The 23524-nt window shown below is 38.8% G+C and overlaps 2 protein-coding genes across 2 annotated transcripts in view; both read right to left on the bottom strand.

Moving 5' to 3' along the window:
* The window catches only part of LOC122118565 (zinc finger protein 658B-like), a gene marked incomplete at its 5' end in the record, with an annotated part of 110572 nt that overhangs the window by 6403 nt on the left and 80645 nt on the right, over nucleotides 1–23524 (bottom strand). Inside the window, 3 exon segments of the mRNA XM_042692407.1 lie at nucleotides 8307–8400; nucleotides 8402–9405; nucleotides 21317–21328. Coding sequence (XP_042548341.1) covers nucleotides 8307–8400; nucleotides 8402–9405; nucleotides 21317–21328 — 1110 coding nt within the window.
* Nucleotides 9398–15323, bottom strand: LOC122118544 (zinc finger protein 39-like). Its single transcript, XM_042692385.1, has 4 exons — nucleotides 14558–15323; nucleotides 11605–11731; nucleotides 10320–10409; nucleotides 9398–9680 (listed from the first exon to the last, which is right to left on the bottom strand). Exons 1-4 carry the CDS (start codon nucleotides 14639–14641, stop codon nucleotides 9406–9408), a joined length of 576 nt encoding a protein of 191 aa, XP_042548319.1. The 5' UTR covers nucleotides 14642–15323; the 3' UTR covers nucleotides 9398–9405.

The following is a 23524-nucleotide window of genomic DNA, read 5'->3' as shown; positions in this document are numbered from 1 at the left end:
CTCCTCCACTCATTTTCTTTTCTCTTTATGTCTGAGATGAAGACTTGCCAGTTTTCACAACAATTAGTTTTCTAATTTAGAAACACCTGTAATACACATACCTCAGACTCCACCATGGCTTTCTAGAGCTACTATTGGAGCTTGAACTGCAGGTCTCAGACAGTCAGCTTCCTCACTCACTGTTGGCACTATCACTTGAGCCTTACCTCTAACCTGTTCATTAGCTGCTTAATTTGAGTTGTCTATCTAGGCTGACTTCCAGACCTCAGTTTCCTCCTTAATAGTTAGGGTAAAATGACAGTCTTGAGCCAGAAGTGCTTGTCTTGTGTTTTTATTACCTCAACATTTAACATTAACACTTAATTGGATACCACAATGAAAGGATTATTGTTACTGGTTTATGTAGAGTTAATATTCAACCTAAACTGAAATAGTTTATCTTGCAAATTGAGTGCTGTGTTACATTTCTAAAAATTGCAACTGTTCTTCTAACTGTGGTAGATTTTCATCACCAAGCAAATCGTTTATGCTGGAGGTATTGTTTTATTATTAATGTAATATAATATTATTATGGAGATGATGCATACAGAAATTAATAAATTCTTTTCATACAGTATCTTCCATTCCTTCACTCTCTCCCAATCCCTCCCTCCTGTCTCTACTCCTGACTTGTATACTATATTCTCATCACCCTATTTCCCTCAAATTCTATGGCTCTACCACACCCTCCAGAAGATATTCAAGTGAATACACCATACATAATTCAAAGCACTTTTTATGATTTTACAACTGACCTAAGACAGTTGCTCCCTTTAATATTCTATACATTATAGTAATAGCATACATTTGATACAGATCTATTCTAGTTTCCATCTGTTTTACTGCTAGCTTATGAGAAATATATTATTGAATTTTATTGTGTTTATAACAGATTCCTTTCTCATACTGATTTCTGGACAATTTGTCTTCAGATCTATTCTCAGTGTGTCTGTCTTGGTAAATATAACACCATTGTGCTTTATAAAGAGCATTTAGGTAAAGATAATGCCTTCCACATCTTGTCTGTTTGTTTAGTCATTAAGAGGAGTATTAGAGGCCGGGCACCAATGGCTACCACCTGTAATCCTAGCTACTCAGGAGGCTGAGATATGAGGATCACACTTCAAAGCCAGCATGGGCAGGAAGTCCATGAGACACTTGTTTCCAATAAAGCACTAGAAAACCGGAGGTGTCGCTGTGTCTTAGGGGGTAGATCACTCGCCTTGATCTCAAGAGCTGAGGGATAGTACCCAAGCCCCAAGTTCAAGCCCCACGGCCGACAAAATAAAAGTGGAGTACCAGTTCTCCAATCATAATGATAGATTAAAGAAATCATCATTCTTTGGCCTTTTAACCATGTCTTTGTAGACTTTACTTTTCAGCATAAAATTTTTATTATACAGATTTATGATATACCTGTTATTACCAATGCTCTGTATCTGTGGTAACACAGTTTGTGCTGATGTTTATTTCCTCTCATATTATCAGTATTTGTATTTTTCATTATTGATTTTTGCTTAGGGTATCCTTATATTGATTCATTTTGATTTCTTGATAATTAATGTATATCTCCTTGAATAGCTTATTGAGATTTATGAGTGTATTTTCTTCTGTTCAAATCAAACAGAACCTGATATATTTACTATTTTTACATTACAATATAAACATGGTTTCATTTTAGTAATTACTTTGCTATTTTTTTGTTTGTCTCATCTGATACTTCTTTCTCAGTTTGCTTTCATGTAACCTGCACACAGCCTACGATACAGTGCAAATCACCTGTTATATAATCTCCAGGCAATCTTCTATACACTCTAAATCACTTCTGATACCTACTACAATTTAAATCCTACTAAATAGTTGTTATACTGCATTGTTATTAGGATAATGCCAGTTTTTTCAAAGACTGCATGTTTACTATAGGTGGCATATTTTTCAAGTATTTTGGTTCTATGGTTTGTTGAATCTGTGAAACAAACAAATAGGTAAGGCCTAATAAACTCCTATGAAAATGCTAGTACAGGGGCTGCAAGGTGGCTCAGTGGTACATTGCTTGCCTTGCATACATGAGGCACTGAGTTCCATTCCTCAGCAACACTTCAGCAGAAAATGCATTGTGACTTATCACCAATTAAATGGCAGAAAACTAAAAGTGACATTCTGGCTGGAAGTGGTAGCATGCTAGCCTTTAGTGAAAAGCTTAGGGAATATGCCAGGCCCTCCCTGAGTTCAAACCCCACAGCCAACAATTAAAAGGAAAAAGAAACAATCCCAAACAAATAAAAACCTCATTACTTACTCATGGCCTTTGTTCCTCTTTTTCTTTCTATTTGTAACTGAATACTTCATGTCATTCCATTTTCAACTTTCTTTCACATTGGGGGTTGAACCTTGGGACTTGCACATGGAAGGTGGATGCTACATACCAACCTATTGTTTCTTCTTTTAACATAAAAAAAGTCTGCTTATAGGACAGGGAAGTTGGCTAAGTGGTACAGTGCTTGCATCCCATGAATGAGGAGCTGGGTTCTATTCCTTAGGTCCACATACACAGAAAAAGCCAGAAGTGGTGCTGTGGCTCAAGTGGTAGAGTGCTACCCTTAAGCAAAAGCAACTCAGGGACAGCACCTGAGCCCTGAGATCAAGCCCAAAGACCTGCAAAACAAAAAGTCTGCACATATAAATTAGTCAATGCTTCCTTTGCAATCTAAAAGATATTATTTCCAATCACTTCAGATCACTTTCAACAGTATTGTCTTCCTTTCCAGTGAGTGCAGGGGCCACACACAGAACAGACCTTATGCCTCTGCTGTCACTTATAAACTAGCTGTTGTACAACAGTAAGAATCAAAAGATACATTTCTGCCCTTATTATTTTGAACATAATGGAATTTGTAAGGTTAGGTAAAAATTAGTGAAGGAAACCCTTCCTTTTCACTTATTTTTTGTGATTCTCATGGATATATCTTGTTGTACACTCAAGTCCCACACTTGTCATTTGAGTTCTCTCTGAACTACTTTTCAAATTGTTTTCTTCTTAGGACATACACATACACACACATGCTCAAGAATTTTTACTAGGTCATCTAACAATTGTTTTATTACAAATTCTTCTTATCCACAAGCAATTGTATCATCTACCTAGGACAAGACTATTACATTAGGCCACTGACTTCTCTTACAGGTCTCTGTGTCAACAGTCACCCTGCAGGAAACACCTGCACACCTTGGCCCATGGTGCAGGGGCCATGCTGTGTTGGTGGTGGACTGATGGGGAGCACATACCCTGCTCTGGGCAGCTCACTCCTGTCCCATGGGGCTTGCATGGTTTGCTGTTGCATAAAGATTTTGGCACTGCCCTCCTCTCCTCAGCTGGCTTCTTACCAAACTTTTCTATTGTGTACCTTCCATTTTGAGTTCTGGCATAGACCATGAGCCCAACCAACTTTCACTACACCAGATGAAGTCTCCACATCAAACTTTTGGTAACAAATATTTAAGTTAAAATATACATATAAAGTTTTGGCTGGTTTTGTTCAGACTCCATATACAAGTGAGGCAAAAGATGGTTGGCTGTGGATGCTCCAGGTAGTCATCTGCTCAAAGTACTGAGACCTCTACAACAGGGACTTCATACAAGGGTTTAAGTGATCCAGAAAAATGAAAGACAATTTTCAAAGAACTTCTCAATTCATTGAGGGAACAGAAAAAATGTACACTTAATGTTAAGCTAATTATGAGAGGAAAAATGACCTAGAGCTGGAAAAACTTATAGATATAAATACTCAACTTAATGGGAGAGGGCCTTGGGTGGTCCCTGAGGGTCTAGTGAAAATCCTATGATAGCTTTGTTCAGTTCCCACTGTGCTCAGTATCCCAGCTTCTTTCCCTTACAGTCACTCTATGGTGTATCATTCCAGGTTAACCTGAGGAAGAAACAAGGTTTCACCTAACATCTTGTTCTCTCATTGGGATCAAGATTGATTGGGAATTGGAGGTTCTTGGTTAAATACTTAGAACTCTGGAAAGCAGACTCTTCAGGGTCCTGACTTTGAATCATATTAACTGCCCCTGCTGATGATATCAGAATTTTCTCTAAAATAAATGAGTTTATTTTATCCAGTAACAGTCACTGAATGGCTATTGAAAATAATCTAATTTAGAGCTGAAATCTTCATACAAAAGCAGAACTCTTCTAAAGCCTAATTTTGAAAAGGGCTACAGGATGAACCATGTGGTAGGAACCTTGACATTCTGAAAACTTATGTAACTTAACCCACTCTTCGTGATTGTGTCTAGGGTGAATATGTACCTAAGTCATGGTTCACCACTTCTCTTCTGAAGACAGCTTTTAGAATGAGCTGAAATTAGATATCCTGTCATTCACCCCTGGGAGTGGCCTTGAAATAAAGTGCAATCAGAAAGGGAAAAACAACAAAAATGCTTAAACACATCTGAACAGCTCAGATTGAAAAGAGGTTTTCTCCTACATCTATGTGCACACAGCACAAGATCACAGTCTTCTCGTTCAAATATATTGGTATTCTGGGACCTTAAACCATCACTACTTGATACTTCTTTTCTTATGATGCTGTTTCAAGTATACTGAAATATTTGGCCACATTTTATATGTTGAGATCTCTCTTTGAAGGTCTCATTCCGCACTTTACAGACGTGAACCACATTGTCCTGCATAGTATCTTGAACCTCTACAAGGACTTATGAACTAGTCAGAAACATAAAGGTCTGTGTATGTGGATTCACTTGACAAAAGAAACCAAAATATTCATACAATCTATCATTCCCCTGGCTTATAAGACATTTCAATATCATCCTCAATTGAGGATAATGACTATACTCTATGGATGACTTTAGGCTTAAACAAGAATGGTAACTTTTCTGCATGAGGGCCTAAAACCTATTTTACAAAATATCTTCCCTGGCCTTGGAGTTCTTTCTACTCAGGGACTGGGTACTGTCCCTGAGCTTTGGTAATAAAGGAACAAAAGTGTTGACAGTCTATCAACTTCATTCACAGCACAACTTGTGGGAAATTTGGTGATAATTGGCCATAACACTTTTACAGCAATTCCTACCTAGTTTGCCTTTCAATTGTGATCTTTAAACCTCATACTCTTGAGCAAGTAAGAATCCCGATGTGAAGCACCAGTGCCCTGTTAGATCAGGAGATCTTAATTACTTGATCCAAACAGGACTCATGGTGTCCACATAACAGGATATAAAATTCATAACATCATATATATAGCCATATGCAAAGGTCCTTTTGCAATCACTTGGTAAAGGACTGTTTACCTATCATTGGGTAAACCACACCCAAATTCTTCCACTAAATATTTAGAAGAATGTATTGGTTACACGTATCTTATTATTGGTCCTCAGGTTGAATTCAGGGGCAAAAATTTGTGAGGCTTCCTTTACCTTCTATGCCAGGTGCCCTTTTGCATCACTGATTTTTCACATTAGGGTCTTGCATCTCTGCCTGGGCCTTTCAACACACTAATTTTATAATTACATATCACAAGTAGCAAAAAAGATAGGCACATATACCCAGAGCCATGCTTTTATTGGCTAAGATACCATTTTCATGGAGCTTTTGCATGGGATGGCCTACAAAACTATCTAATTTCAGCTTCCAGAGTAGTTAGGATTCCACACATGAGGGAGTGTAATAGCTCATTTTTAATTGCTGGTCTGAAATTAAAAGAGGAAAGGGTACTTTACCAATTCAGTGAGCATTAAGTCCCTTTAATTGTGAATTCAAGCAAAGTGTTGGCCAAATGATAATAACAAAAATAATACAAAACATTAATAAAATATGTTATCATCAGGCGTACTTTTAATGAATGTGGAATGTTGGTTCATAATTTGAGGTATATAACAGGTCTAGGTAGGACTCCAGTCTGTGAACCATCCCTTCTCAGAAAGCATACAGTTTGTAAACATGGGAGAATGAGCGATTTCCAAATGGATAGAGTGTGTGTGTGTGGGGGGGGGGGGGGGTACCAATAGGAAGGCCAAGAGCTCAGGTGCCTCCCAATCTCATTTTTTTTACTAGGCCTCTGTAAATAAGCAGAAGGGTATGCCTGGGAAGGTAGCTCTGTGTTAGAGCACTTGCCATGCATGCATGAGGTCCTGGGTTCAATTCCCCAGCACCACATAAGCAAAAAGAAAAAGCTTTTATGGAGGCCAAGATGAGAGAATCTCCTTTGAAGCCAGCTCTGGATGGCTTCAACTCAGTTCCTGAATTCAACACCTCATATTGGCACAAAAACATTCCTTCATGAAAGTGTGAAAGTAGAGCTCTTCATATAACCAAACAGCTCTGGACATATCTAGAATGATTGGCTTATATAGGATCTGGAGTCTTGGACTTGGTTTATTAATTGAGCACTTTCTGATGTAACAAACATTTTTTTCTAAATGTTTCCAGGATATCTTTAATTACATAACTATATAGTGGCATCTATCTTGGCTCTAGAAATTCTAATGTTAGATCAAACTTTGTGTTTCTGTAAAAGAAAACAGTATATTTGTTGGAAGCCACATTATTTTAGATGGAATACTGGAGTCTATTACACAGCTAGCAGTCTGCAAGCAGCCTGTTGTAACAAAGACATGCAGTCCACAAATACACTTAGACAGCTTGGAAACAGGACAGAAAGGGGGGGGGGAGAATAAAAACAACACCAAGAAACCAATCAGCACCAAGAGAGTGCTGAATTGGGACACTAAGATGACCAGAGACAAGCCAGGAGATGGCAAACAGGACATGATTAAAGAGACATGTGGCATGGCATCTGGTGCCACTGCTGGGCCAGCCTAAGTAGGGCCTAAGCAGGAGGCAGGTCTACAGGAAATTCCCAGTCCCAGGCACTGGACTATCAGTTTGAGTAACATATCAGCCAAATGCCCATGCCTGCTTGCAGGGATCCAGCCACACCCATCAGTTGGGTGGCAAGTGATGGATGGGTCATTTCCTTCCCCCTGCATGAAAACAAGATGCCAGACCCCACCATCTACCATGTGGCCAATAGTGCACCAGCCACACCTGACCTCCTTACTTAATATTACTGAATTAGTAAATCAATTTATAAAATGTTACATCCTCTTTATCATTTTGTAAACATTCAAAAATTTTCTTTTTGTCAAAGCTATATTTCTTGAGCTCCACCTCTGAAACAATAATTCTCACATTCACCAATAATTAAACATTCTACTTTTGAATAGTTTATTTCTTCCTTCTTCCTCATTCCTTCCCTTCCTCTTTCCTTCTCTCACTTCCCTACTCCTTCCTTCCTTCCTCTCAGGGTCTAGAAGAGATGCTGTAGCTCAAGTGGCAGATGGTTTTATTTCTTTATTAACTTCAATTTTTGTGAGAGATTGATCAATATCTTTGTGTGCTTGATTATTTCCCCTAATGTCATATCTACTTTGGCCCTCTATGAGATAACATGGGTGTTTTATTATAGATAACTGGTGTTTTATTATAGCTCACTCAGCAGAACAACTAAATGTGCTAAGAGTGAATCAATCACAAGTTTTTCATCACCAGTGATTAATTAAAGAAAAGTGCAAGCACTGAAGACACTTTGGGGTTCTCCCCCAAGACAAAATGCAGAGATTCTAGTCTTTATTAATCCATCATATTTTTTAAATATATATTTTATTGTAAAGATACAGTATAGATTGGTTATACCATTATATGAGTTAGGTGATGAATACATTTTCTATTGAGCATTGTTACCCCTCCAAGAAAGACTTTACTACTGTTATGACTTTTTCTAGAAAACCTTTCCATTTTTTCTACATACGATTTTTCTCCTCTTTGTGTGTGAGGGTGTGTGTGTGTCTGTGTGTTTTATGTGTTCTATGATGAACCCTGAGCTGTGTCTTGTAGTTCGAGGACTCCACATCTGCTATATCATAAGGTCTCTATGCTGTATTGGTTCTGTATTGCAATTTCAATTTTCTTACAGATCAAAGACTTTCCCCATTTGGTACAATCCTAAGTTATTTCATTTATGTGAAGCAACTTATGTGTGTTAAGCTGTGACCTCCAGGTCTTTCCACACTGGTTGCATTCATAAGGTTTCTCTCCGTGTGTTCTTTGATGGATGTTAAGGTGTGCCTTCCAGGTGAAAGAATTTCCATGCCTGCTACATACATAACATTTCTCTCAGGTGGGTTTTTTTTCTGATGGACAGAAAGGTGTATGTTCTGGATGAAAGACTTTCCACATAGGTTACAATCATAAATTTCTCTCCTGTGTGTGCTCTCTGGTGGATAGAAAGTTGTAGCTTCTGGCTGAAAATCTTTCCCAAATATGACATTCATAAGGTTTCTTTCCTGTGTGTATTATCCGATGGACATTGATGCTTGACTTCCAAGAGAAGGACTTTCCACACATGTTACATTCATAAGGTCTCTCTAATGTGTGTGTTTTCTGGTTCACAGTAAGGTTTCTTTTATGGGTGAAAGACTTTCTACACAAGTTACATTCATAATGTTTCTCTCTGGTGTGTGTTCTCTGGTGGACATTAAGATTTGATTTCTTGATGAAAGAATTTCCACACATCTTACATTCATAAGGTTTCTCTCCTGTGTGTGTTCTCTGGTGCAGAGTAAGATATGCCTTGCAGGAGAAAGACTTTTCACAAATGTTACATTCAAAAGGTTTCTGTTTTGTGTGTCTCCTCTGGTGGCGAGTAAGCTTTGATTTCTCGGTGAAAGACTTTCATCACACATTACATTCATAAGATGTCTCTCTAGTATGTGTTCTCTGGTGGCGAGTAAGGTTTGATTTCTTGGTGAAAGACTTTCCACAGTTGTTACATTCATAAGGTTTCTCTCCTGTGTGTGTTCTCTGGTGGAGAGTAAGATATGCCGTCCAGGAGGAAGACTTTCCACAAATGTTACATTCAAAAGGTTTTTCTTTTGTGTGTGTTCTCTGGTGGCGAGTAAGGTGTGTCTTCCAGGGGAAAGACTTTCCACAGTTGTTACATTCATAAGGTTTCTCTTCTGTCTGTGTTCTCTGGTGTCTAGTAGCATATGCCTTCCAGGAGAAAGATTTTCCACAAATGTTACATTCAAAAGGTTTCTCTTTTGTGTGTATTCTCTGGTGAACAGTAAGCTTTGATTTATGGATGAAAGACTTTCCACAAAGGTTACATTCATAAGATTTCTCTCTAGTATGTGTTCTCTGATGGAGAGTAAGCTTTGATTTATGGGTGAAAGACTTTTGACACATGTTACATTCATAAAGTTTCTCTCCTGTGTGTGTTCTCTGAGGGACAACAGGGTGTTTCTTCTCAGTGAAAGACTTTTCACACTGTTTACATTTGTAAACTACAGAAGACACATGAGTACTATATGCAGCACACATCTTACCGGGTTCACTGAAAATACCCATGCTCTGACAGCCAGTGACTTTTCTATCCTTATCCCTAAGGAGTTCCCATTATTCTTAATCAGTTCTGACTTCTGTATGGAGCTCAAATGAAAACTTCTTATAAGTCTCACTTTTTCCTCCCCTTGGTTACTATTCAGGATTGCTGCTTCAGAGAGATACTTCTTGTGACTTTCCTGGCAGGTGCTAATCACATCCTCCATTTCTGGGACATCTAAAATGAATAATAGAAAAATAGACAAAAACATAAATAAGACCCACAAATTCCTTACTATAATGACATTTCCTCAAATTCTGCTACTAGATTTTCAAATATCAAAGCATTGCTTTATTCAGAATATATACTTTTCTCTGCAATGTAGTAATTAAGAAAGTAGTACTGACATTTTACAATGGAAAATAATGTTTTTCTGTATTTCAGATTTTTATATTTTTCTCAAGGAAATATTTACTCAAATTATTCATCTCCATACTCTTAATGCTTCCATTCTGAATCTCCCTCTATGCCCAGCACCACTGATAAGAAATTGTCCTGATCCTATTTTCCTCCTACCTGCAAAATACTAGTTTAAAATAAAATGAGATCTCCTTACTACATTTCTTATTGTCTTCTTCACTTTATGAATAACTTCTCTAGAGATAAAGAGAATTGCTAACATTAACTACGTGGAACATCAAATTCAGTTTGTCTCCATGAGAATTCTAGATTGACAATTCCTTGAGACAAAGGATCACCAATTTCTTTTCCATACATGACTCAGGGCACTAGGAATACTATTGCTCTGTACAGCTCAAATAAACAGACCCACTGGGCTCTGGACCCAACATCACTATTCAAGATGCTTTAACTCACCTGTGAAATTCTCTTCTGAGCCTTCTCTCATCCATGGTTCTGCACCTTGGTCCAGCTTCACAATCAATATAGGTTTAGGAACACAGTGCCCTGTGAATAAGAAATAGTGGAGAACTATTGCTCTTGCTGGGTCATCATTAATGTAATGTTGCAGACATCCTGTTCACTGGGTTGCTCCTAAATCTGGTATCTCAATTGTTTTATTTTTGGAAAGGTGGGATTGGTTGTGGAGCTTGAACTCTGAGCCTGGGAGCTGTATCACAGCTCCTAAGCTCAAGGCTAGCACTCTACCACTTGAGCCACAACGCCAATTCTGGCTTTTTTTTTCTGCCTTTTTCATGCTAAATAATCGAACACAGGGCCACAAGCAGGCAAGGCAAGGGCTCTACCACTGAGCCAACTTCCCAGCCCATGGTGTCTCAATTCTTAACATCTCCATGGTGTACTTTCCCGCAGCTTTGGGTTTATTTTGCCAATGTGTGGCTTGAACTCAGCACTTTTGCTCAAATCTAGCATTCTACTAGATTGTGTCTTGGATACATTTCTAGTTTTTGAATGGTTAATTGGAGATAAGAGTCTCATGTTTACTTTTCTACAGTTGCTGGCTTCAAACCAAAATCTTCAGATTTCAGCCTACAGAGTATCTAGTATTTCAAGCTTGAAGCAATGAAACCTATGTCAGGTTTGGCTTACAAATACACACTTTCACCCTTTCAACTACTGACTTCCAGATAATACTGACAGTAGTAATGTATATTCTATCTAGTCTGTAGATCCACCTATAATAATCACCCCAAGTCTGGGAAGTCAGTTTCCTGTTAGTGGATCATAGTTTAGAACTTTTGTCCAACTACTAATTTGCCTTCATAACTAATGAGAATAAAATTAGCTCTTGAGTTACATATAATGAAGTTGAAGTTTCCCTTAGAAAGAAATGACACTTCTCATGGACTGGAATCTTTTTTTTTTAACAAAATGTAATGGTCCAAAGGCTTACACTTGTAACCCTACATTTAGGAGGTAAGATTAGAAGAGGCAGGCTTGAAACCATCCTGGGCATGGAAATTAAGAATATATCCCAAAACAAAATCCAAAATGGAGTTGTGTCTCAAGCAGTAGTGTGAAAGGCAAACAACATCAAGCTCCCCAACCTGAATTTGGCTGGCTTTTATACTAGCAGTTCTTTACCTGGGAATGGACTGGAATCTTATACCTAAATACCATAGTCAAATGTCTACTAAAATAAAAACACTTGATCTTACAAATAAAAGTGACCTTTGCTCACCCAAGGACATTAGGTTCCTATAAGTCTCCCGCATCACTTCTCTATGAAGGGCCCTCTGACCAGGATCGAGATCCTGCCACTCCTTCCAGGTGAAGTCCACAGCCACATCATCAAATGACATCAGCTTCTGTAATGGCACATTTCCATCAAGAAATTAGATCTGGGTCATGAGAATTCCAACCTGGAATTTCATTATGCTGCAGGTATGCTTTTGTCTTACATTAAATGTTTGCAGCTGGCTATGTTATTTTTTCACAGGGAAAATTAAATAGCAAATTAGAAATATTTGACAATACATAAACCTGGCCATTAAAATACACAGATTTGCAGGGCATTGGTGGCTTATGCCTGTAATCCTAGCTATTGAGGAGGCTGAGGTCTGAGGATCAAGTTTCATGGCCAGCCCAGGCAGGAAAGTCCATGAGACACTTATCTCCAGTAAACCACCAGAAAACTGAAAGTAGCACTGTGACTCAAGTGGTAGAGCACTCACCTTGACCTGAAGAGCTGAGGGACAATAACCAGGCCGAGAATTCAAGCCCCAAGACCAATAAAAATTACAGATTCCCTAATGTATGCAAACACATTTCTGCTTCTAGCAATAGAGACAAGATAAAAATTCTAAGGAGACAATAATCTGGCATGATGACATTAAGTCTAAGGTGGTGTCTAAAAAATTATATTATTATTTTTGATAAAATTTTAGTACATATAAGCATAACAATGAATTAAACAAAGATTTTCTCTTCATTTACATTTACTGCTTCACTGTAAATCCTATTTAGACCTTCTATTAACAAGTACTCTCATAAGCAAGCAGAACACATTCAGGATATCACATGGTATACAGAACATAGAACATTACTAGATCAAAGAAAAGCAGTGTCCACATGAATATTATAAAACAATAACAGTATTCCAGAAAGTAGCTAATGATTTATTGGGCCCTTATAAGATTTGATTTAGTTCCCACATAAAAATATCCTAGGTTATCCATGTTTGGTTTAAATACTAAATATTGAAATGTGGTCTTAGATACCCTGATATTTCCTTCCTATGTAAAAAAGAACTGCTACCATGAAGTTTTGTAAACTTTCTCTACATTCTACAATACAAAATATAGGTGGGAGGGGAATAAAATGTTCCTTGAGAAGATTTTCATTTTAATAGGCCTTCATGGAAGGTGAAGGCAAATTGATAGAGACTAAAGGAACACTCAAGATGACAAAAATGATAAATATGACCAAGTGGTCAAATGTGTTAAATATTCCTGAGTCATTTCTCCAGTAGATCCCTAAAGATATATTTCCACTTTTGTTAGTTAATAGTGAAATTCCTCAGAGATCAAAATCAATTCCTGAGCAAACATCTGTGAGATTTTTCAACAAATGATATTTCTAATAGAGAAAATCTCATCACTGTATTATTTTTTTTTTTTATCAAAACTACCTATCTTATACTGGCAGTGAATGAAAATATTTAAAAGTAGTGGTATGGAAAAAGAAAACTGAGTACCACGACAAATGAAGTTAGAGCAAAGATAACAGAATGAGGTGAAATCAAATTTTCTTGTAGTTTATCAATTGGAGGAAGGATGTCCTTTTCTGTATGGAACTCTGAAGTTGAGCTGAAGGGGGGAAAGGTTTGAAAGGTTGGAATTCCAGCCTGACAGCATTGAGAGCACTGAGAGCTGGCTGCAGAAGGCGCAAAAGAGAATTCTGGAGATGGTTAAGAGACTGGAGGGCAGGCCTTTTCCTTACTGTTGGAAAGATAGCATCTGAAACTGAGCTGCTGTTCACCTTGAAGGCTAGGTAAGGTGAACTTCATGTCTGCATTTTCTCTGGGCACCAGTCTTCTGTCTCAGGAGAATAAGGAAACATGTTTTCCTCACAACCTGTTGTGGCTCAGATTGTAATATTAATATAGATATTTCAATTTTGCATGTTATCAATGGTAATCTTCCCTGTGTGAACTCAAGGAACTATGCTTGCTTGCTGGCAACCAGAGACCAAGTGCCAGAGAGCCTTTAGAACCCTGGTTTCCCCTAAGTCTATCTGTTTATGTTTTTGTGTTTCTCTAATTTTCTTTGTTTCTGGAATCCTGTAGAACTCTCTAGGCAACAATTTTCCTATACAGTGGGTAAGAAAAATGTCAATCTTAAGAGCCATGTCAGCAACATAAAGCTGATCACTAAGAAAAACTAGCTCCCAGATAGATCATTGAAGAAAAAAAAAAACTGAGAGACATATGGAGGAAAGACAGAATGAGAAAAGTAAGAAAAAATGATTCAAAGATAGATACAAAGAGAGAGAAAGAGAAAAATAACCAACACAAGTGAGTAGAAAACCAAAAGTAGAGAGAGATTATAGAGGAAAGAAATCTTGTGAGGATACTTTAGAAAACAAACAAGATTTTGAAAATAGAACATAAACTTTAGCAACAAATATAGCCTCAGCTTCAAGTAAGACCAAGACCATGAAGTAGTCCAAGAAGTATATATGGAGAGTAATTTAAGTACATATAGGTTAATCATTCCTTAAGAACACACGAAGGTGCGTATGACCACACTATTTCAGCAATTCCAGGAAAATTTCATTGAGATAGTTTAATGTTACTCATGAGGATGAGATCTGGTTGAAATCTACCCTTCACCTTCCACGAGATGTAACCTGCTCGGTGACACTACATCATATAACATGTATGACTACATGTTATGACAAGAAGAAACCTAGACATTCTGAAGCCAATCTGAATTCAACTTAGAAAGAATATAACCATTTAATCTGCTAAACCTACAAGTAATCTTTATCTCCTAATCTACAAGCCATCTTTTTCTGATTTATGAATACATTCCTGAGGCTGAATCTGTGTCGTTGGCATTGTTTGTAATTCTTGGAAATCTTTAGGTTCATATAATGGAATGGAAAACAAATGAGAAATAAAAAAAACTCACCAGAGATCCATTCATTCTGTCTTGCTGCTGACAATGAACAGAAGACTCTAGAAGCACGGCTGGGATATAAAGCAAATCACACATTCAGAAATGAATCTGTGAGATTTGGGGTCCAGAATTTTCTCTTGCATACATGATACATGGGCTGCAAAACCATAAAGTTGTCCTAGAAGAATCTTTAATGTCTCAGGCAGAGCATTAAAGTTTCCAAGAAACACAAATGCAGTCTATTTCCTGACAGATAGATATTATTAAACAAACTAATTTCTATGTTTATGTACACTAAGTTCGAAAAAATGAATGTTCCCACAAATATTATTGAATACTTGAAAGCAAAAACATATCACATTTCCACTAAAAGTATTTATTACTGAATGTACTTCGGTATGTAGGAACTGCTTTTTTTTAATGCAATGGTATCCTAGGAATCCACTGGAATTTGTGTTCTACCTCATTCATTTACATATTTTAACACCAGGGAAAGCATGTATGATGTAGTTTTCACACAATTTAGAGAAAAAATGTCTACAGAAAATATTTCTTGTGTTATAATATTCCAACAATGGTTGTCAAATGGCACATTTCACTGTACCCATTGCACACCTATGCAATGACTTGCAATTTCCATTTAACATGCTTTGGCCAAAGGGACATGAGTAAAGATGAGGTAAACCCAGGTTTGAGAAGTCCCTAATGTTCATTTCCCTAAACAGTCTTGGAAAGAACCTTGACCATCCTAAAGATACAATATAAAATACTCCATATAGGAGTGACACACCTGAAGATAAGCAACACCTACAAAGCATACAACCTTGAGTAAGACATATTACCTCAAGTTTTCTTCTGTGATTTTTCTTTTAAGGCCAAATTTCCCTGACCAAAACTTTCTGTACTACCAGGCAAAACCAACCAATAAGAGCTAGCATTAGCAAATCCTTAGATGGGACATTTAACATAAGTTTGCACACTAAAAATCATAGTGGTAACAGGCTGAATAAACTATTAAGAAGAGGATTAGGGATTACTACATTAGTAGATACTTTGTCATAACAATTACCCCACCATCCCAAACTACAGCCTCAGGTACCCTCTCATAACATGGCTCTGGCTTATTCCTCAGTCCAGCGCATCACAATTCCTGGAAATTAGTGTAAATCTTGCAACAACACAAAGTGATTGACAGTGGTATAGGAAAGAGTACCACGTGAATCTGGTGCTAAGGGAAGTAGCAACAATTTTTGTAATAGGCAAGGGAAGCTAGCAACATCTTCCCCTTGCTGTGCTTTTCTTCTTCTTCCCTTTAGGGCCTCTCAGAATTGACAAGGTCTGTCCATTTAGGATGGAGATTCCTATTCATAGGGTGCTCTGCTTCAAACATTGCTAGGCTTCATTCCTAAAAATACAGGACTAGCACTCACTACTCCAATATCCCATGTACAACTGTCTCTAGAAACAGGGTCATGTACAAATACTTGTGAGCTCAACCCAGGAGATTAAAAACTCAAGCCAAACAGATCAAATTATCTCTAGGAGAAACAACACAGAAGCCCCAAATACAAGTGCAATGTAAGAGGACTCAAGGCAGGCATACATCTCACAATTTCACTAGAATTCTTCCTGTACTCCTCTTACACCTGGGAAAAGCAAATAAAATCACATGTGTTAATAGAAGTATCCCTTGGTCTTGGAGTACAAATGCACAGCTCTTGGGCTCTCCTCGTCTGGACAATGACCCACCTTGCTCTCAGACATTTGGAAACCAGGTTCTTGCATCTGAAGGTCCAGAGGCTAATGGCAGTACAAACTCCTGAGCCTCATGCAAATTATCAACCCCAGACTGGAGAAAAGCGTGGAGAGGGAAGTAGGCGCTTTGGCTCAAGTATAAAGCTCTCCCTCTGTCCTGAGGAGCTCAGGAATGCTGCTTAGGGGCACAAAGTTCACGCCCCACCAAAGAAACAGAAACAGAAAAACAAACAGAAACCAGTGGAGGGGAGACTCCCGCGGCAATCACACAGTTCCTACCTGACATCAGTTCCAAAGCCTGAGATTCCTTCAAGTTACAGCTCCCAAGCTCCACTGCACAGAGCTGGGCGCCAGCCTCCTGGCTCCCACCTGTGGAAGGCCAAACTGTACTTCAGGGCACTTCCAGCAGCCAGGCAAAGGAAAAGAATCCGGAAGAGGCAGACTTAAAACGCCCGTGGTGGGCCGGGAGACACATGCGCAGGAGCATCTTCTGCCCCACCTCCACCCTCCAAAAAACAAAAACAACCCAGGACTTTCAAAGAAAATATCCTCCATGGAGACTACAATTCCCACAATGCTCGGTGCCACCCTGCTGCAAACCTGGGAACAAGTGTGCTCTTGTGCATTGGGACTTTTCTCTCCCTGCTGTGGGAGTTAAGCTCAGTTTCTTCTTGAAAACCACTGTTTCCTCTTGAAATACATAAGACCAACCAGAAAATGGATATATATGGGGAGAATTGGATACATTGGCTTTTAGATTCTTAGTTCTAATAATGAAATTGAGGTTATGAGACTGCGTTGCTTATTCCTTTCTGTTTATTCAATGCCTGTGTTCTGCTGAATGTAAATTATCTCTGTTTTGTCTTAATTTTTTTTAATATATCCCCTCCTACTTTACAAAGATATTGCCGGGCGCCGGTGGCTCAAGCCTGTAATCCTAGCTACTCAGGAGGCTGAGATTTGAGGATCGCGGTTCAAAGCAAGCCCAAGCAGGAGAGACCATGAGACTCCTATCTCCAATAAACCACCAGAAAACCGGAAGTGGTGCTGTAGCTACAGTGGTAGAGCGCAGGCCTTGAACTGAAGAGCTGAGGGACAAGCGCCCAGGCCCAGACTTCAAGCCCCACAACTGCCAAAAAAAAAAAAAAAAAGATATTCACAACCATAAACTTATACCTGTGTCATTTCCCATTGCTGTAATGAAAACACTGGCATACAATAGTGAGATTGTTAGGTGAGTATGCAGCATAATACTTCTGGTGATTTGGATTTCATAAAATCTAACAATTAATTTTGCAGAAACTCCCCAATTCTATCTATTAAATAAAATGAATTTTTGTTTTTGTCTGAATTTTGCATTTCATTTAAGGATTTTATGTTTTGTTTTGTTGTTGGTCCTATGACTTGAACTCAGAACTTGGGCACTGTCTGTGAGCATTTGCTCTGCTCTATTTGCATTTCCTTTAAGAATTTGTTCAAGTAAGTAGTGAAAAGTTTCCTCACAGGGATTCTTATGAACATGGCACATCACCTCCATTTCCCTTCAAAGAGATAGTGGTTAGGGGGGTCAGAGATGAATGCAAGAGGGATAGAACAGTGAAGTTTAGGCTAGGCTATGGTGATGTGAAGCTTAATCACTTGCAAACCAGTCTGCTTTTGTCTTTTCATTTTGCATGTGAATATCTCTTTAGACTTCTTACCTCTTCTCTGATCCTAACAGTTCCTCTCAGTAGCTTTAGGCTACATAACTAAGGGACCTCAGACTTGTCTTCTCAGACCTTATCCATTAAAATGTGCAATAAATCTTTTGTCTCCTGCCGCAATCCCATCAGAGCACAAGCAAGGCTCTGACAGCCAATGGGATGATAATTAAGGAGACAGAGAGATGGCTGATGACACAGTTCAGCTATATTTCTCAAATGCTTGAGTAATATTGGTCTAGACCCACTGTGCCCAAAAGTGCAAGCAGCACACATCTTTCCTTATTCTATTTCAATACATCTTTTCCACCCAAGCCTCCAGACAGTTAAAGCCCCAGGCCAAAAAGCTAGAACACACACTTCCTCAAACCAATAAAGTGCAAGGACTTGCAGTGCTGAGGGTGGGAGTCAATGGCCCTGAAGCCTTTGCTCACATTTGGTCTGCTCCTGGCAGGCACCCCAGGGTCTACAACAGTCTCCCTCTCTCTTATCAAAGAACCTACCCTTGTCTCTTACATGTTTATTGTGATTTTTTGTAATCCCTTCCATCAAAAATAATTGGGAAAGATTGGATTGGAAACTTTCACTTTTGATTTTAGTTCTCCAGTGTATGGGTTCAACATGTCTCTATTGTGGACCAGAACTATTCCTCATGAAAATGGGAATCAAAGAGCATATTTGAATGTATAGACTTCAACTTAAAAGCACCTCTAACAATATAAAGAAAAAATAATTTCATTCTTTAAAACTAAATTCCTGGGAAGTGGCACTGTGGCTCAAGATGTGGAGCGCTCGCCTTGAGCTGAAGAGCTGAGGGATAAGTGCTCAGGCCCAGAGTTCAAGCCCCACAACCAAAAAAAAAATCCTCCCTAAAACTAAATTCCTGAGAGACAAAGAGATAAAACTGGGGTGCTTCCAACAGTACCTTGAAATGTAGTTTTCTTTTCTTTTCTTTTCTTTTTGTTGGTCATGGGGCCTGAACTCTGGGCCTAGGTACTGTTCCTCGGCTCTTCAGCTCAAGGCTAGTGCTCTACCACTTAAGCCACAGTGCCACTTCTGGCTTATTCTGCTTATGTGCTGCTGAAGAATCGAACCCAGGGCCTCATGCATGCAAGGCAAGCACTCTACCCCTGAACCATCTTCCCATCCCTGAAATATAGTTTTCATTGTTCAAGCCTACATTTGTGATGAATTTCTTTATTCCTTTATCCTTTTGTTTTGTTTGGTTTTATTTTTGGTTATGCTACTTGAACTGTGAGCCTAGGAACCATCCCTTAGCCCTTCAGCTCAAGCCAAGTGCTCTACATTGTGAGCTAAAGCACCAATTCTGGTTTTCTGGTTTTTATTGGAGATAAGTGTCTCACAGACATTGCTGCCCAGGCTGACTTTGGACTGCAATCCTCAGGTTTCAGCCTTTTGAATAGCTAGGATTAAAGACATGAGGTACCAGCACCCAGCTTGCATTTCTTTTCTTTTATGTCCCAGCCTTGGGGCTTGAACTCAGTGCGTGGACACTGTCCCTAAATTTTTGCTCCAAACTAGCACCCTAGTACTGGAGCCACAATTCCACATTCGGCTTTTTCTATGTATGTGGTACTGAGGACTTGAACCAGAGCTTCATACATGTTAGGTAAGTACTCTACCACTGTTGCGGGACAGCCACAACACCAACAGTGTTTTGGAACGGCAAATGATGAATCTCTCTTTATTCCAGCAATAACCTTAGCTATAGACACTTTCTAGATCAGTCCAGTGCTTGCATCACATTGTTCTAGTACTCACTGAGTCAACAAGTGCATACCATATGCATCTTTCCTCATTCTAGTTCAACCTTTGTCCAACAAACACCTAGAGGTAAGCCCCTAGGCCCAGAAGCTAAAAGGAACACTCCCTCCTACAAAAAGGGCAAGTACTTATAGCCCTGAGGGTTGGAGTCTGTGGTTGTGGAGCTTTTGCTCACACCTTGCCAGCTCCTGGCACCTCAGGGTCTGCACCACTTCTCCCTTTTTCATTTTGTAAATTGAGCAAGTGTCTATCAGCCTGAACCTGGAAAATCAGCAGATCATACATCTCAGGAAGAATGGAAGAAAAAAGAAATACCAAAACAATAAACAGGAAAATGCCTAAGAAATAACAAAAAGAGTGCTATTTCCCCAGGTGAATCCCTTCAGGTAATGGAGAACTGATACAACTAAGCCTGCATGGTAGAGTGACCAATACCAGATATCTGACCCTGAAGATGCATAATATCTAAGCTTATATTATCAGAGGGCAAGATTCTTCAAATATGTCACTGGATATGGGTCCAAATCATATTTCCATCATATTCAAGAGGGATAACACAGATGTACTGACAATTAGCATGACACATTATTTTTAACTGTGTCTTTAGCAGGTCTATGTGATTATCAACATACATTATTGCTGTTTCCAAATCATAAAACATATCACAATCATTTTATCTACAACCACCTGCATATCAAGGGAACCAGAAACATTTCAAACTAAAGTATTAACATGTTGTTCTGTATATATGGTTTCTACAATGATCACAGGAGAAGCAGGAGCCCTAGCAAAAGAGTCAGGATAGCAATAATGATGGCAACCAATATTCCCCAAAATCTGCACCAATGGCTAAGAGTCCTCTGAACCTCAATAGCAAACCGAGACCGAAACTTATTATACCATGGTTCTATCAACTGAACATGCAATGTAAGTTAAGGGGATTGCATAGTAAGCTAGGATTACTCATGCAGTTAGTGAGAACACAATTGTTCCTGCAAGAGGCATGAAACACCACCCCACCCTTGAAAACCATACCCAGCCCAAGTACTAGCATGTATGGATATATAAACAAGCTCGCACAGTAAATGATACAAAACGGTGAAACAGGACAGGTCTCTGAAACAGAGATATGGGATGGTGAGAGGCATTAGTTCAAATAGGCCTCATGGCAGCAGCCAGGCTCAAGATGTCAGGGTGAGCTTGTCCACACAAACTGACAAACATGGGAGCAAGCAAGGTACCACTGATCATGTCACTCCTCTGAGACCAGTCCTGCCTTACATACTGGGAGACTCCTACCACCAGAACTGTGGAAAAGGTGTGAAATCCACAGGCCCTCAGGGCGATGGATCATCACAACCATGGGAATCGCTGGGCATAGTGGAAGCCAAGAGGGATGCACCACATCTCCTGCTAAAGGAATTCTACAAGTGTTATGCTTAAGCTCCATCTTTTTCCATTGGTTCACCTTTTCCTCCAGAGGAAGTCAGAACCATAATCTATCCCTGAATACTTTACCATACTTGTGTACCTTTGAGCTCAGGATCTGCAATAGTCAATAACTGTGATCAATGAAGTAAGAGGATATAAGTAAGAGGATATTTGTATAATAATGAGACTTACATCTGTGAGCAATGAACAATTCAAACATAATGTAGTAAGTAAATTCTATTTATACAAGTACAATAAACATAATACTTAGAAATGAATGTTTGAAAAATGTAACCAAGAACAATGACAACTATGGGACACAGCTAGTCTAGGAAGCAGCCATTTTTACCTGATCCTTATGTCCTTGCCTCTCAGGAACTTACTTTTAACTTTTACAGAAAGGAAGAATTATTTTTCCTTCATATTTTATAGGTGCTCCCATGTTGCCGTCTATCCATCCAAACGTGCCTCAGGATCTCCATTTTCATGAGGAATAGCTAAAGTCCACTAAAAGAGGGATAAAAAAACCTTACATTGGAGGACTGAATATCAGGCATGAAACTTTCCTACACAATCCTTCCCAGTCATGATGTGGGGAAAGGATCATCAACAATCACAACAAACCCTTAAGAGACAAGCTTAGCATGTCTTATATGAGGTAGGGAGGCAAAAGATTTATTGCACAGTGTAATGGATACAGTCTGGGAAGACAAGTCTTAGGTCCCCTAGATATGTGACCTAGACTTGCTGACAGGAACTTCTAGGGTCAGAGAAGAGGTAGAAAATCAAAACAAAATAGGATATGCAAAAAGGAAAAGTAAAAACAGACTGGTTTGGAGCAAGTAATCAAGCTTCACATGAACATAGACCTGCGCTGAACTCTACCTCCTCCCACATTCATACTGATCTACCTAGACAACCATTTTTTTTGACGAGTCTTGGAGGAGGAGTACCATTTTCTAAGAAACTCCTGGGAGGAAACTTTTCACTAGTCTCCTGAAGCAATGAGTAAAAGAAAGGCAAGTACATTACAGCAAATGCTCACAGACAGTGCTCAAGCTCTGAGTTCAAGCCACAGGACCAACAACAAAATGAGGGAAAAACTTTATAAGGAAAGGCAAATTTCAGACACAAATAACCAAAAACTTCTTAAAATTTCGTACATGAAATTTGGGAGTTTCTCGGAAAGTAATGAGTAAAATTTGACAAATCAATTTAATTCATAGATTATAAAGTATATCTGTCTTTAAATTCTGTTATTTTATTGCAGTATATATATTAGAGCAAGGGAAGACGATGCCAGAATCAATCAGTTTACTGTCTGCAAGTACTTTTTTTTTTTAATGTACTCAAAGTGAGTACATTAAAAATTGAACCAAAGGAACACTTCCAACATTTTTGCTTATGTGGTGCTGAGGATTCAAACACAGGGCCTCATGCATGCTAAGCAAGCACTCTACCACTGAGCAATCTTCCCAGACCAGTTACTGTCAAATCTGATGCCATGAAGTATTCCTCCCCTTCTCTCTTCTTTTCCCTTTCCCTCTGTTCCCCTCCTCTCCACCACTCTCTTCTTCCTTCTTTTCCCTAACCTTTTGCTTCCCTTCCCCACCTTCTCCACTCATCTTCTTTTCCCTTTATATCTGAGATGAAGATGTGCTAGTATCACTACAGTTAGGTTTCTAACTTAGAAACACATGTAAACACATACTTCATGGTTTTCTTGAGCTACTATTGGAGCTTGAACTGCAGGTCTCACAGTCAGTCAACTTCCTCACTCACTGTTGGCACTATCACTTGAGCCATACCTCTAACCTGTTCATTAGCTGCTTAGTTTGAGTTGTCTATCCAGGCTGGCTTCCAGACCTCAGTTTCCTCCTTACTAGCTAGGCTAAAATGACAGTCTTGAGCAAGAAGTACTTGCCTTGATTTTTCTTACCTCAACATTTAACATTAACACTTAATTGGATACTACAATGAAACAGTTTATTGTTACTGGTTTATGTAGAATTAATATGCAACCTAAACTGAAATAGTTTATCTTTCAAATTAAGTGTTGTAATGTGTTTCTAACAATTGTAACTGTTCTAACTGTGGTAGATTTTCTTCACTAAGCAAATCGCTTAAGATGAAGGTATTGTTTTATAATTAATGCAATTTAATGTTATTGTGGAGGTGATGTATAGAGAGATATAATGATATGAGTGAGGTAAGAATACCCTTCTTTTCATAGAGTTTCTTCCATGCCTTCATTCTCTCCCAAATTCTCCCTCCTATCTCTACTCTTGAGTTGTATATTTTACTTTCA

The sequence above is a fragment of the Dipodomys spectabilis genome, unplaced genomic scaffold (assembly GCF_019054845.1).
Source record: "Dipodomys spectabilis isolate Male_0828 unplaced genomic scaffold, ASM1905484v1 ptg000155l, whole genome shotgun sequence".
NCBI classification, from domain to species: Eukaryota; Metazoa; Chordata; class Mammalia; order Rodentia; family Heteromyidae; genus Dipodomys; species Dipodomys spectabilis.
This window is presented reverse-complemented; position numbering and strand designations above follow the sequence as displayed.